At 44.4% G+C, this 16303-nt stretch overlaps 1 protein-coding gene across 1 annotated transcript; it reads left to right on the top strand.

The window, feature by feature from the left end:
* Positions 1–255: 255 nt before the first annotated feature.
* LOC111971511 (protein Hook homolog 1-like) lies at positions 256–15843 on the top strand. The gene is given in 22 exon segments (XM_023998323.2): positions 256–315; positions 5579–5664; positions 5893–5965; positions 6313–6363; positions 6529–6661; positions 7483–7550; positions 7796–7858; positions 8127–8210; positions 10917–11080; positions 11181–11321; positions 11620–11821; positions 12044–12154; positions 12290–12377; positions 12686–12758; positions 12832–12972; positions 13045–13132; positions 13286–13317; positions 13569–13651; positions 13745–13845; positions 13977–14078; positions 14243–14311; positions 14454–15843. Coding segments are annotated over 22 exon segments (2157 nt in total). The 5' UTR covers positions 256–270; the 3' UTR covers positions 14613–15843.
* Positions 15844–16303: the final 460 nt, after the last annotated feature.

The raw sequence follows: 16303 nt of genomic DNA, 5'->3' as shown, positions 1-16303 counted from the left end.
CTCAGTGCCATAGGCGTTTCATTCCTCGTTCTTGCTATTTATCCCGTCAATCCCTGATCCGTCTCAACGGAAAACGTCAAAGCGGCGGCTATTCACGTAGAAACTCACGGGGCTTTTACAGCGTAGTGACCAGGAAACATGTCTACATTACGCAGTTAGCGCTAGAGATCCAATTGCCGCAGGTGAGGTCAAATGCAGAGGGAAGGGAAACCGCGTTGTTGTTGACAGGTGCAGTGAACAACCATGTCTAGCCATACCCGACGCGGAGAAATGGAGACTGACAAAGTGGTGTTGTGTGAGAGCCTTGCTATATGGGTAAGTATGTCAATGATGTCCTCTGTTCATTCAGAGAGCGCTCTAAAAAGCGTCTGATTGCATGAATGTCTACTGTTTTACCGATGACGGTATCGTTTACCTATGGCAGGTAGGTTAGTGTTTGCCCATTCATAAACGCTAACCTTTAGGCTAGGGAGGAGGAGGGTGCGCTTTAAGAGCCACGACGCTTGCTCTAAACCAGGGATGGGCAACTTTGATGGGGGTGCGGTGMGGTGGGGGCCACAAAAAATCTGAAGTCATCATGACTGGCCGCAGTGGCTCACTGCTCTGTTTACCCACATCCATACACACATGCAGTCACAGCTGGTCCTAGTTTTTTGGGGGCCCTAAGTGAAATGTTGTTGCAAGCAAAACATTTTAACAGCCCTCTTGACAGCAGAGAGAACATTTTTTAAGTATTTCAGTTAATTACCTGTAGTTCTACACATTTTGCCATGGGATGTAGWGAAAAATGTGCAGTTTTATAGTTCATTTCCTGCAATTCTACACACTTTGCCATAGGGTGGGGAGAAATTTGCAGTTTTGTATTTGATATCTCAGCGAGGGTGACTAACAAAACCAATGGGGGCCCACCCAGTCGGTAATTTAACCATGATTACTACAAGTTTACATACCTGGCTAAACTAATTTACCAATCTAAATAATGTTAGGTGACATGGGCTAATTGAGTGACTGTCAGTGACATAACAAGAGGAAAAAATGCTGATGCACAACCAAATTCCATAATTTTATTCTACTATTCTATCTCGAAACATACATTTTGGATCAGTTGATCTGCTGGTCTAAACACATCTCTTGCGGTATGGTTTTGGAAACGTATCTTTCATGTCAGTGAGAAAGTTATATTTTTCATAAAACAAAAGGTTCAATAACTACACACCTTTTTATAGGGTTATGGTTAGTGTTCCCACACGGCCATATCGCCATGTTACATCGCTTGTTGACAGAAGACAGGCGACCACCTGTGTTAATTAGCTACCTGCGTGTAAGCCTAACTGGGCAGGAAGGGTAGTTTGTCAATTAGAGGCACACAGCATATGGATCTGTGCAAGTTTTATTTTTATTTTACCTTTATTTAATTAGGCAAGTCAGTTAAGAACAAATTCTTATTTTCAATGACAGCCTAGGAACAGTGGGTTAACTGCCTTGTTCAGGGGCAGAACGACAGATTTTTACCTTGTCAGCTCGGGGATTTGAACTTGCAACCTTTCGGTTACTTGTCCAACGCTCTAACCACTAGGCTATCTGCCGCCCCAAATCTGCTACAGTAAGTGTTTTTTTATTTTTTATTATTTGAATAATTATTTCTTTCTGATATGAAACGTATGTTTCGAAACCATTTTTCAAGTGATCATTTTTTACCTTTCTAAATGTTCAAACACAGCGTCGGAATTGTAGTTCACACGGAGCTAGCCGTGGGCAGAGCTAGCCGTGGGCAAAGCTAACCGCTGAAAACCCAACAGAGAGAATGGTTGAAGAGAGCTAGGTCAGTGTTGGGGCTGAAGGAATCAGGAAATGGGTCACTTGTGTTGATTTGGAAACCCACCTGTTCTCTCCTATTTACTATTGTCGATATGGACAGCTTTTTTTCACCCCTATTCCCAACTTAACCCGCCAAGACAATGTGCTGTAGGACTTTGGTACCCAGCCAGGCGCTAATGCATCTCTCTCTCCTCACTGAATGAATGACAAATGGATGAAGGGCCTAACTGAATGATAAGGAGGGAGAAGACGTTGATTTTAATTTAGAAATATAATAGTGTAATGATGAGTTTGTTATGCCTATTTACAGAAAATTATTTGACCGCGAGCCATGCAGGTTGATACCATTCTCTTTTACATTTTACTTTGTAAAAATAAGCTGGTATGGGACTGTTTTATTGACTGTGACTCTATTATTAACCAAATGTATTGTAACAGAAGCGAAAACATGCTACATGTTGCAGTAGGCCTTTAGAATAATTTAAAACATATCTTTGACGCTATTCAAGTTTATGAGCGGGAAACAAATGATGCCAGTCAACTTGCACCGCTGGCCCATCGAAACTACACCTAAACTATACTGAAACTAATTTCACACATAATAAGAGTTAGCCTATAGACTATTACATTTACAATAATCCGATGAGTGATAATATTAGGTTTATCAGTTATCAAATTGTACATGAAGAGATGGGCTCATCTTGTAATTGACAGATGCAGGGAAAGGAGCATCACTTTATCAAATCCTCCTTRAGTCACTTGCAGGTAAAACATTTATTTCAATATAGTATCAGAAAGAGCATATTCTGCAGTTTCTATGACACTTACTTTTGTCAAATAACTCAACTGTGACTGAGTTGAATGATGAACTGAATGATGAGGGTGATTGAATTTAGAACTAGAGTAATGATGATGAAGAGTTGTGGGTGGTCTAATTATTTTATTATGAATGGAAATGGTATYTACTTTTCCCTGGGAGTGTAACATACAATGTGTGTAGTTCACAATGGCAATCCGGACCAAATGAATGGACGCAGCAAAATTTTGATGAGTTGGAGTCGGATGGCGGATCGGATATTGAGCTTGAAATTGACATTGCTGATGAAGAGTCTTCYTCTGATGTTGACTTTGAGCCTCTGCCTCCGATGCCTGAGCCTCGCCGCAGAAAAACCATAACAGAGCCAACGGAGAGAGTGATCCCAACTGCCACGGCGAGACAGGAGTCTGGGAGGGTGGCGCGGTTAGGGTAGAAAAGAGTGACGAGTTTATGTGACGTGAAGATGTTGCAGCCCATCAGAGATTGGACTGTTTGCTCATGCGCACAGAAAAGGAAACAGTACGTGGGACATATCTATGGATGAACTCAAAGCATTTATTGCACTCTTGTACTGGATGTCCGCGGTGCCTACAGCGGAAAGAGCATGGATGTGGAGTCATTTTTTCGTCTGATAGGTATMAGGTGGACTTTCACCATGCCATGCAACCGCTTCAGAGAGATTATGCGAAACATGCGGCAGGTGCACAGGTGTAACGTTTGATTTCCCCCTCTTCGTCTGAAGAGGAGGTGTAGGGACCGGACCAAAATGCAGCGGGTGATGAATTTATTTAGACAAGACGAAACACGAAGTACACTTGAAATAAATTACAAAATAACAAAAACGACGTAGACCGACCTGAACATGAGAACTTACACAAAACGAAGAACGCACGAACAGGAACAGACTAGACAAACGAAACAGTCCCGTGTGGTACAAACACTGACACGGAAGACAATCACCCACAAACAAACGGTGTGAACAGCCTACCTTAATATGGTTCTCAATCAGAGGAAACGTCAAACACCTGCCCCTAATTGAGAACCATATCAGGCAACACATTGAACCCAACATAGAAACACATAACATAGACTACCCACCCAGCTCACGCCCTGACCATACTAAACAAATACAAAAAACAACGGAAAACAGGTCAGGAACGTGANACTAAACAAATACAAAAAACAACGGAAAACAGGTCAGGAACGTGAAACAAGGCCCATGAAAACTGTGTGCAGTGCAACCGATTTGTTTATGGGGCTTGCGCATGCGAAGCCCAAAGCTGTGTTCTGACTGTGGACCCGAAGCATAAAGAGAAGACGAGATTGATTAATGCGTTAAGTCACGCGTATAAGAGCAAAACGCAGTGTTTGATACAATCAACAAATTACTCTTGTATATCTTGTCATGAATATTTTTCTACAAATATTTCTTTATGCAATTCATCCTTTACAATTGTTCATGCACTGGTGCTTTTGTTTAGGAATACAGCAAATCATTTCACCTGTGCACCTGGCTGGTTATATTATTATTATCTTTTTCATTTCTACTTTGTCAAAAGAAGCTGTAACTGGACTTTATTATTTACTATAACTCTATTATTTACTATAACTCTATTACTAATCGTATCTACAAATAAAGTTGATCAAATGGATTACACTGTTTTTATTGTATGGGAAACTAAAATTGGCTGGATGCCAAGGGAAGCCAGGCTTCCCCAAAAAATGGACCAATAAAAAAAACTAAAATATTTTATCTTTCGTCTCTCTGTGTTTCATAATTTTCTTTCAATTTGCAAGAGGCTGAATGTATCTCACAGTAGAAAGCATCCGAGCCAGTGAAACAGCCCCCGGTCTCGATACGTGTATCTGTCTGGTCCAAACGAGGATGACATTGTTGCCYAGCTAAACTGAGCGAGCTCAACTGTGAACAACAAAAAAAGTGTAATGGGAAGCCAGCTTGGATTTTGGCGTCACTCCTATCAAATCCCATTGAGGGCATACATCATTGACAGAAAAACTTGAATTGCTGTATCTCGTTGTTGTTGTCCTRCGGTGGCTAGCGAGCCAGCTAGCTAAAATGGGGCCTTTCCATTAGCCATGGATGGAGATGGAGATAGGGATTTGGACTTGTGGTTTTACTTAATTCTCTGTACTGGCCAATGATTATAATCCAACCATCAGAATCGGCTTGGCTCCCCCAGTGATTTTACACACGCATCGCTACTGAGTGGGTATACGTTGTATACCTGCTGCGTATACCCTCCACTACACAACTGTTAATAACCGAAACTCCCCGAAATGTATGTTAATCACTCAGCACCACTGTTTTCTCAATTAAATTAAATTCAGCATAAAAAAGGAGCACATTTTTAAGTTTGTTCCAACTGAGCAAGTCTGACCACACACAATGCGCTTGATGGATACTTTTTGTCTTCTAATGCCTCTTAAGGGGAAAGTAATCAAAAAGTAACTGAAAGTAACCAGTTTACATTGCTGAGTTTGGATAATCCAAAAGTTACATTACTGATTACAATTASAGGTCTCAACCTTTGTCACAGGCTTTCACCTCGTGAGCGAAGCCTGGGAGCTGAGGCTAGTGGTCATCTGACACCATGGAGAACAGTCCTGGAGGGTGAATTATTCACAAATCCACCGTAGCAGAGCTTAGAAGCATCTCTCTCTGGGGCTGTCTCTCGGTCTCAATACACACAAGCTTTCTCTCTTTCTGACCAAGGTTTGTCTGTTTTCTATCTGCACACCCATGACATGTGTTTGATGGTTCACGACAGCTTTGCAACTAGATGCTATACGATGAATGCAAATGGAGATGGATATCAGTGTCTCCAACTGCCTCCCCCTTTTCTCATTCCTGTCCCAGCGTCTCCCCTTCTCCTCGGTCTCTACTCTAACCTGTGCTATTCTCCCTGTTTGTATCACCCTCAGCTCCAGACCTTCAACACTGCAGCACCATGTACGGCTGTAGAGGAGCTGACCACTGGAGCTGCCATTTCTCAGGCCCTGCATCAGATGTGAGGCACATGCATACACATACACACAATTCACAGTATATGTCCAGGCTGCAGAGACATGAATTTATACTGACAGTCTTACCCTGGCTGAATATTTAACACACTGGAGTCGGGTATAAAGCCCAGTCAGATTCTGGGGTTGGATATTTTCTGATTTGAATACGGTTGTTTAGTAGTCGTTTTTTGTCCAATGCTTATGCATGCATGTGTGTGTGTTGTGCAATGCAGAGATCCAGCGTGGTTCAGTGAGAGTTGGCTTGGTCGCATTAAAGAAGATGTTGGGAATAACTGGAGACTGAAGGTGCTGAACTCCATACTTACCTCTTTCTGTCCATCCCTTCTCTCCCCTCCCTCTTTCTCTCTGTACTTCCATCCCTAATTCCCTTTCAATCTTTCCTTCCATCCTCTCTGCTTCCATATCTCCTTCCCCTCTCCCTCCTTCTTTCCCTCCCCTACTGACCTAAAAGCCAGTGTGACTGCTCTCTGCTGGCCCTGTCAGTATTTTAGCCAGCCATTGGCCTGTCAGATATATCCTCTCCAGATCAGAGAAGACTCACTCTAAATGTTTCCATAGCTCACTGTGAGGAGATTCTTTGAGGTGTAAACTTTGTTTATGTAGAGTGATGAGTGTGTAACTTCTTTCTCCAGATGAACAACCTGAAGAAGATCCTTCAGATGATGGTGGATTACTACAATGAGGTCAGTAGAAGCACTGATTTAAAACCCTTTATGTCTGGTTCTATTCTCTCTCTATGTCACCAGGTCCTGAACCAGCAGATCTGACTTCTCCCTCCCAGACCTGGTCCAGGTAATAACTGTTTAATGTCTATTTATAACGGTTATATTCTCTTTCTATGTCACTAGGTCCTGAGCCAGCAGATCCAGGAGTTTCCCCTGCCAGACCTGGTGAAGGTGGCAGAACACTCAGACCCTGTAGAACTGGGACGACTGCTGCAGCTCACACTGGGCTGTGCTGTCAAATGTGAACGCAAGCAAGGTATTACGCTTGCACACACGCACACAGTGTATTCGGAAAGTTGTCAGACCCCTTCACTTTTTCAACATTTACTCTAATATTGYTGAATTAGTTTCCCCCCCTCAATTTACACACAATACCCCATCATGTTAAAGCAAAAATAGGTTTTCATACATTTCAAATTTATTACAAATACAATTTTTTWAAATCCCATTTACATAAGTATTCAGACCCTTTACACAGTACTTTGTTAAGGGTATAACGCTACAAGCTTGGCAACCTATATTTGGGGAGTTTCTCCCATTCTTCTCAGCAGATCCTCTCAAGCTCTGTCAGGTTGGATGGGGAGCGCCACTGCACAGCTTTTTATTTTCTACGGACAATTCCTTTGACCTCATGGCTTGGTTTTTGCTCTGACATGCACTGTCAACTCTGGGACCTTAAATCCTGTCCAATCAATTGAATTTACCACAGGTGGACTCCAATCAACGGTAATGTGTGTAGATTGATGGGGAAAATGTTTTATTTAATCCATTTTAGAATAAGGCTGTAACGTAACGAAATGTGGAAAAAGTCTGAATACTTTCCCGAATGCGCTGTATACACACACACACACACACACACACACACACACACACACACACACACACACACACACACACACACACACGCACATGGTGCAGTCACAGAGGCTGAACTAAAATAGTTCAACAACACTATATTGTTGCTTTGTCAAGACAACGACGGAGTCTGCTCAATCTGAAACAGACTGGCACCCAAAACAGAAACTATGTGCGCATATTAGTGTGTAATCCTCTCTCTTTCCCTTCCTTCCTCTCCAGAGTACATCCAGATCATCATGACTCTGGAGGAGTCCGTACAGCATGTGGTGATGACAGCCCTTCAGGAGGTAAGGCTTGGCCTGACAAGGGCCATTCTCTCTGATTGATTTCAAATAGTTTGTTATGCACGGTAGGATCTTACAATTGCCCATTTGTGTTAAAGCCAGTTACCAATACTGTGATGTTGTTAAAGTACATGTCATGACATCTCTTTGGCTTTAGAAAGTCATTTTAGAACACTTGTGGCGTGTGAATGAGTAGGATTGACGTTGGCTATAACCAAACCTGTACCATGTCGCTCTCTCTCTGTTAGCTGATGAGTAAAGAGAACATGGCCCAGTTTGGAGCAGAGCCACCGGGGGATGTAGAATCACAGGTGAGAGGAGGAGATCCACTGTGTTAGGCCTCTAATAGTCTATAGTGTTGTTGCTGACAGTTCATATCTCTCTAATGTTGACACTGGAGGACCTGGAACAAGAGGTGAGAGGAGATCCACTGTGCTAGGCATCTAATAGAATGCTGTTGTCTTTATTATAGTTGTTGTTGTTTGCTTAACTCTTTAATTAGTACTGCGATATTGCTCGTCTCTCTTTGGAGCTGCTGAAGTAGGCTTTAGAGCTGTATTGTTAAGTGTGTGTGTCTAGTTGAAGAAGACTCTCGAGGACCTGGCAGATCTGATGGCAGAAAAGGAGGAGCTAGCCCAGCGCTGTCAGGAGCTCGACGTACAGGTACACACACATTTTAAATACACTGCTCAAAAAAATAAAGGGAACACTMAAACAACACAATGTAACTCCAAGTCAATCACACTTCTGTGAAATCAAACTGTCCACTTAGGAAGCAACACTGATTGACAATAAATTTCACATGCTGTTGTGCAAATGGAATAGACAAAAGGTGGAAATTATAGGCAATTAGCAAGACACCCCCCAAAAAAGAGATGATTCTTGCAGTGGTGACCACAGACCACTTCTTCAGTTCCTATGCTTCCTGGCTGATGTTTTGGTCACTTTTGAATGCTGGCGGTGCTCTCACTCTAGTGGTAGCATGAGACGGAGTCTACAACCCACACAAGTGGCTCAGGTAGTGCAGTTCATCCAGGATGGCACATCAATGCGAGCTGTGGCAAAAAGGTTTGCTGTGTCTGTCAGCGTAGTGTCCAGAGCATGGAGCGCTAACAGGAGGGACAGGCCAGTACATCAGGAGACGTGGAGGAGGCCGTAGGAGGGCAACAACCCCAGCAGCAGGACCGCTACCTCCGCCTTTGTGCAAGGAGGATGCACTGCCAGAGCCCTGCAAAAGACCTCCCAGCAGGCCACCAAATGTGCAGATGTCAGCATATGGTCTCACAAGGGGTCTGAGGATCTCATCTCGGACCTAATGCAGTCAGGCTACTCTGGCGAGCACATGGAGGGCTGTGTCGGCCCCACAAAGAAATGCTACCCCACACCATGACTGACCCCATCGCCAAAACGGTCATGCTGGAGGATGTTGCAGGCAGCAGAACGTTCTCCCCGGCATCTCCGAACTGTCACGTCTGTCACATGTGCTCAATGTGCTCAGTGTGAACCTGCTTTCATCTGTGAAGAGCACAGGGCGCCAGTGGCGAATTTGCCAATTTGGTGTTCTCTGGCAAATGCCAAACGTCTGCACGGTGTTGGGCGTAACAGACAACCCCCACCTGTGGACGTCGGGCCCTCATACCACCCTCATGGAGTCTGTTTCTGACCGTTTTAGCAGACACATGCACATTTGTGGCCGCTGGAGGTCATTTTGCAGGGCGCTGGCAGTGCACCTCCTTGCACAAAGGCGGGAAGTAGCGGTCCTTGCTGGGTTGTTGCCCTCCTACGGCCTCCTCCACGTCTCCTGATGTACTGCCGCCTCCATGCTCTGGACACACGCTGACACACACGCAAACCTTTTTGCCACAGCTCGGATTGATGTGCCATCCTGGATGAACTGCACTACCTGAGCCACTTGTGTGGGTTGTAAACTCCGTCTCATGCTACCACTAGAGTGAGAGCACGCCGCATTCAAAAGTGACCAAAACATCAGCCAGGAAGCATAGGAACTGAGGAGTGGTCTGTGGTCACCACCTGCAGAATCACTCCTTTTTTGGGGTGTCTTGCTAATTGCCTAATAATTTCCACCTTTTGTCTATTCCATTTGCCACAACAGCATGTGAAATTTATTGTCAATCAGTGTTGCTTCCTAAGTGGACAGTTTGATTTCACAGAAGTGTGATTGACTTGGAGTTACATTGTGTTGTTTAAGTGTTCCCTTTATTTTTTTGAGCAGTGTACTTTATTTGAATCCACAAATCACATTACCTCATAAAGGATTCATACATTTCAAAGGTTGTTCATACGAGGACACTTAAGGAACCAAAAAGCTCCTTCACCTCCACACAGCTAGGCTGCCCATAACGGCAGGCTTGCAATCTGAAGGTCACATACTGTACGCCTATGTACGTGGCCGAGGATGCCAAATATCAATGACACACACACAAAACCCTGGTACTGTATAAACTGGGTCTGTGTTATGTGCTGTGATGCCAGAGGCTATTGTCTGTGGCTGGTGTAGCAGAAGGGCTGTGGTTTTACAGACTAAGCCACTGCTCTCCCACTACCTGCTCTCTCTGCCACACCCTGCTCTGCCTGGCTGGGGAAAACATAGTACAGGACAAAATTCTGCTACTGGTTATTGATTAGGTCAAGTCCATGTTGTATGGGCCTCTCGTGTCTCCAGATTGAGTTGTTACAGTAGATCACCAGTGTCTCTCTTCAAGGACACACAGAGAGGTAAGTCAACATGGCTGCTCGTCGTTAAGGCGGACAAAAAACATCTAATGGCTGGTTGCCGAGGCGGATTAAAATATCTATACCCTGTCGTGCTCTCTGTCGCTAACGTATCACTAATCTAAACTACGTGGTGTGTTCATTTGTAGTGTTTGGGAACAGGTGGAGAGAAGACGCTGGGTTGAATTATGTTTTTTTTTTAATGCACTCACACACACAAAGCTTCTATTTCCAAGTATTGTCTCTGACATAAAGCATGACTAATGAACAGAGGAGAGACTGTGTGTCAGGGAGAATAACTAACCAGCCTTTCAACCTATTAGTCAACATGTTGTTGAAGGTGTTGTGTGGCTTCACCACACTGTACTTTCAGGGTGTAATAATGATGCTTTGTTTGTTGAACAGTTGGCGAGAACGGGTCTTTCCCACTAGAGATTAATTGATGSTTATCACATCATCTCTCAAAGACTCTTTTAGTTACCTTTCTCCCCATTCTTCAGGCATCTGTGACCATGTGGTACCTCCGTAATGGATAAACTGTAAAAAATGGGGGTTGGAGCTTAATGTTCTCGCTACTAATTCATATTTTGGGATTGAGACACAGCCCACCTCTGACCCTAGTTTGACCCTTGTCAGGTGACGGTCCTTCAGGAGGAGCGTAACAGCCTATTAGCTGAGAACGACGTGCTGACGGACCGAGCCAATCAGCTGGACTCGTTTGATAACCCGAGCACTCCCTCCGGACGGAAACACAGCCAGCTACAGATACAGCTAGAGACACTACAGGAGGAGAACTTCAGGTGTGTGTGTGTCAGTGAAAACACATCGCACTGGAACGAAGCTTAGAGTTATTCATCACAGCACTTACAGATGCCTCTCTCTGTGTGTGTGTGTGTGTAGGCTAGAGGCAGCTAAGGATGACTACCGTATCCACTGTGAGGAGTTGGAGAAGCAGCTGATCGAGGTTCAGCATCGTAACGACGAACTCACCAGCCTGGCCGAGGAGTCACGAGCACTTAAAGACGAACTCGATATCCTCAGGTGTGTCTGGTGTTCTAGGTCCTTTATTTCAGTTGTAATCATCAGATCCTCTGAGATGTGCATCACTACCTGGAATGTGTATAAGTGGGAGAGAGGAAGTGGTCAGTTTGAGGTAAGGGTATGTAACCTTTATTTAACTAGGCAAGTCAGTTGAGAACAAATTCTTTATTTACAATGACGGCCTACAGTAAGACCAGCAAGAATGTGTTGATTAGGTCCTTTAATCGATTTGCCTGTTTTATTTATTTATCTTTATATATTCAATTAAATGCAATAAATTATAAATGTGTGTGTGTAGGAGCTGTTCGGACCGTGCTGTGAAGCTGGAGGCYTCAGTGGAGACATACAGGTGTAAACTGGAGGACCTGGGAGATCTGAGAAGACAAGTCAAACTGCTGGAGGAGAAGAACATGACCTACATGCACAACACTGTCAGTCTGGAGGAGGAGCTACGCAAGGCTAACACTGCCCGCGCACAGCTAGAGACATACAAGAGACAGGTGAGACATGCCTGAGAATATACTAGAAACAGAATAATTCCTAAAGGTGTCCCCTCCCTTCTGCCCTGTGGGTCTGACAGAACTGGGTTGGGAAAAGCAATATGTCGGAAATCTGTGAAGCTTTTGCCCTTACTTAGCAAATCGTCTCTGAGGAGACATCATTTTGGAATGGCAAACAGCCAATCAGGGGGCTTACTAAATCTACTTCCTGTTTCCTACCAGGTCCAGGAGCTGCACCGGAAGTTGTCAGAGGAGTCTCGGCGGGCAGACAACCTGGCTTARGAAAAGAAGAAGTTTGAAGAGAAACATGACGCCGTGATGAGGGAGAAAGAGGTACAGACTGGATCCTAACACTTTCTATTCCAACCTACCTGGTCCCCCTGACATGCAAACATATTAGGGGAAGGAATGTTTTAACAATAATCTAATGCTGTTGACTTGTCTCCTGATGATGATGATGGTCATCAGAGGATCATCATTGAGCGAGACTCTCTGAAGGAGACCAATGAGGAGCTGCGATGTAACCAGGCTCAACAGGACCAGCTCCTACAAGCAGGTAGCTCATTGGACCATCACATTGACAATGTAGACTGACTGGTGCTGCATATGATTGGAAAACAGATTTACTGTAGTTGAGGTTTGGTTTTCGTTGATAAAGTGTTGGCGCGTTCGACATTGCCGACAACTTTAAAGTRGAGACTGACTGATCTACAAATCACCATGCTTCATAAATAACTACTCAATGTTATTTTTAGATCAGTCAGTCACAATTTACCCATGATGCATCACGGTTTCGAACACTGTCTGTGTCTCTCTGAAGCCTACAGAGACACATGGCTACTGATCTGCTCTGTTTCTCCACAGGGATGGCAGGGATGCCAGCTGGTAGTCCAACCCATGATAACCTTGCTGCTGAGATCCTACCTGTAGAGTACAGGTAGTCATTTAATAGTTGTTTGTTTTGTGTGTGAGACACTGACTGCACTAACTGTGTGTCCTTGTCCATACAGGGAGAAGTTTATCCGGCTCCAGCATGAGAATAAGATGTTGCGTGTGCAACAGGAGGGATCAGAGAATGACAAGATCTCTGAACTACAGACACTGCTAGAGGTGGCACACAGAACCCGCTCCGAACTGGACACTGAGAACAGGTAAGCTGTGTGTGTGTTTTTTACTTCCTGTTTGACTGTGATGTACTTCCTGTGTGTCTGATGTACTTCCAGGTTAAGCATGGAGAGGGTCACTGAGCTGCAGCAGCAGGTAGAGGATTTACAGAAAGCCCTACAGGGCCAGGGWGCCAAGACTGATGACGTGAGTTCAACCAGACATATAACTTTATAGTATACCGCTATATCAAACATTAACCCTAAATATTGCATAATACTGCCTCTCATATGTACAGTAGCAGCTGTGAGGTAACAGTATCTGTGTGTTCGCTCTCTTACAACTGCTCTTTATTTGCAGTCTCACCTGAAGAGGAAACTGGATGCTCATATGTAAGTATGGTCCATACTGCTTTGTGAGACCTCTATGGCTGCGTTTACATAGGCAGCCAAATTCTGATATTTTTTTCACTAATTGATCTTTTGACCAATCAGATCAGCTCTGAAAAAGATCTGGTGTGAATYGATCTGATGTGATTGGTCAAAATTAGTGGGGAAATGATCAGAATTGGGGTGCCTGTATAAACACAGCCATACTTCCTCCTGACAAAGACATTTGTAAAGTAAGATGTTTTATTATCCAGGGTGCAACTGAATGAGGCACAGGATGAGATCATGAAGAAGAAGGAACTCCTGGAGGACTTGCAGCCAGACAACACACAGACCTGTGAGTACAACTATAACACAACCATAGCGTGACCACAACACTGGCGGTATAGTTCGGAGTAACCCCAGTGAGTGTTGTCCGTCTGTCCCTTAGCTCTGAGACTGGAGGAGCTGATGGCTGCTCTGAAGAAGAAGGATGATGACATGAGAGCCATGGAGGAGAGATACAAGATGTACCTGGAGAAAGCACGCAATGTGATTCCTTAATCATTCATTCATTCTTCTCACATCCAACTAGCAGCTGGACAAAAAATAACAAGTGCAGAAAAAGAACATGCCTCTATTTGCTGCTGCTCCCACCAATGATATCTGTCTCGGTGCTGTAGGTGATCCGTGCATTGGACCCCAAGCTGAACCCAGCCACAGCAGAGATCCAGGCTCTAAAGAACCAGCTGACGGACAGAGACAAGAGGATCCTCAGCCTGGAGGTAACGCTGATCTTTAACCCCTGGCTCTGACCTTTGGCCCCTAACCTTAACCATTAGCCATGAGGCACTCATTGACATGGGGATCCATAGTACTTACCTCACAATGCACTCACAACCTCTGGTATTGATCGTCTCTCTCGTTCTCTCTGTGTCTCTCTCTGTAGAGGGAGTGTGAGCAGGCAAAGCTGAGAGAGTATGAAGAGAAGCTGATTGTAACAGCATGGTACAACAAGGTTAGAACATGTAGTCAGAATAGACACGTATTTTCTTTTGAAAATAAAGGACCGGAATGTACCGTTTACAAATGTTACTTATACAGAGCTTTTGCTCCAACTCAAATAAACATTCCTGTTGCATGTCTTCTGCCRCCTTCAGAGTCTGAGCTTCCAGAAGCTGGCGATCGAGGCCCGTCTGGGGGGTCGCTCCACCTCCATGGTGCCCCCAGGTCAGTCCTTCCTGACCCAGCAGCGCCAGGTCACCAACGCCGCACGCAGGAACCTCTCTGTCAGCGTGCCTGCCACCACCACAAAGTAGACCTGGGATGGGTGACTACTGAGGTGGGACAGCGTGTGTACAGGCTTCTGCTATTAATGTTGAACCATGATTAGTTCAATCAGGTTTGTTAGTGCTGGGCTGGAACAAAGGCCTGCTGACACTGCGGCCCTCTAGGACTGGGATGTCCTACATCTGACGTAAACAAACGAATGGCTCCTCTCTAACTCCTTTCCAGAAATGTACACTCAAGTGACCTTAAGCACATTAGTTCTCAGTCCCTGGAGAGGGGACAAGCATGCACTAACTGACTTGAACATGAGCACTTACTCTAACCAGGTTCCCTACTCACTGATACACCAGACGGTAACAGTTTTACGGCCCACTACAGTTTAGGATGTTTATAATCTCCGGTAATGAGTTTGGTCTGGCAACCCTACCAACATGCTTTATTAGCTTCGCACATAGCCTAGCACATAACACTGACTGAGCCCTACAATATACCTGTGTTAGCCTAGCTAGCAGCAGGCTCTGACTAGCAGGGATTCTTAACCTTGACATATCCTGACATGTACACTGAGTGTACAAAACATTAAGAACAACTTCCAAATATTGACTCCTATGCCTCCCACAGTTGTGTCAAGTTGGCTGGATGTCCTTTGGGTGGTGGACCATTCTTGATACACATGGGAAACTGWTGAGTGAGGAAAAAACCCTGCAGCGTTGCAGTTCTTGACACAAACCAGTGCGCCTGGCACCTACTACCATACCCCGTTCAAAGGCACTTAAATATTTTGTCTTGCCCAATCACCCTCTGAATGACACACATAAACAATCTATGTCTCAAGGCTTAAAAATCCTTKTTTAACCTGTCTTCTCCCCTTCTACACTGATTGAAGTGGATTTATCAATAASGGATCATAGCTTTCACCTGGTCAGTCTACAGTCGTGGCCAAAAGTTTTGAGAATGACACAAATATTAATTTTCACAAAGTTTGCTGCTTCAGTGTCTTTAGATATTTTTGTCAGATGTTAGTATGGAATACTGAAGTATAATTACAAGCATTTCATTAATGTCAAAGGCTTTTATTGACAATTACATGAAGTTGATGCAAAGAGTCAATATTTGCAGTGTTGACCCTTCTTTTTCAAGACCTCTGCAATCCACCCTGGCATGCTGTCAATTAACTTCTGGGCCACATCCTGACTGATGGCAGCCCATTCTTGCATAATCAATGCTTGGAGTTTGTCAGAATTTGTGGGTTTTTGTTTGTCCACCAGCCTTTTGAGGATTCGTTACCACATAGTTCTTCGAATGGAGATTAAGGTCTGGGGAGTTTCCTGGCCATGACCCAAAATATTGATGTTTTGTTCCCCGAGCCACTTAGTTATCACTTTTGCCTTATGGCAAGGTGCTCCCATTCTGACTTGGAAAAGGCATCTGTTCGTCAGCAAACTAGGTCCTGTATGGTTGGAGAAGTTGCTCTCGGGGAGGATGTGTTGGTACCAGATTCTTTTACTTCATACGGTGTCGTTCTTGAAGATACTGTTGAGTTGAGCCCACTCCCTTTGGCTGAGAAGCAACCCCAACCAACCATGAATGCGTCTCAGGATGACCTTTACCTGTTTGGCATAGACACCAAGACTTGAATGGTAGCGGCTCACCTTTCTTCTCACGATAAGCTTTTTTTCCGGATGCCCCAAACAATCGGAAAGGGGAATTCATCAGAGAA

This window comes from Salvelinus sp. IW2-2015, linkage group LG13, assembly GCF_002910315.2.
Source record: "Salvelinus sp. IW2-2015 linkage group LG13, ASM291031v2, whole genome shotgun sequence".
In the NCBI taxonomy this organism is placed as follows: domain Eukaryota; kingdom Metazoa; phylum Chordata; class Actinopteri; order Salmoniformes; family Salmonidae; genus Salvelinus; species Salvelinus sp. IW2-2015.
This window is presented reverse-complemented; position numbering and strand designations above follow the sequence as displayed.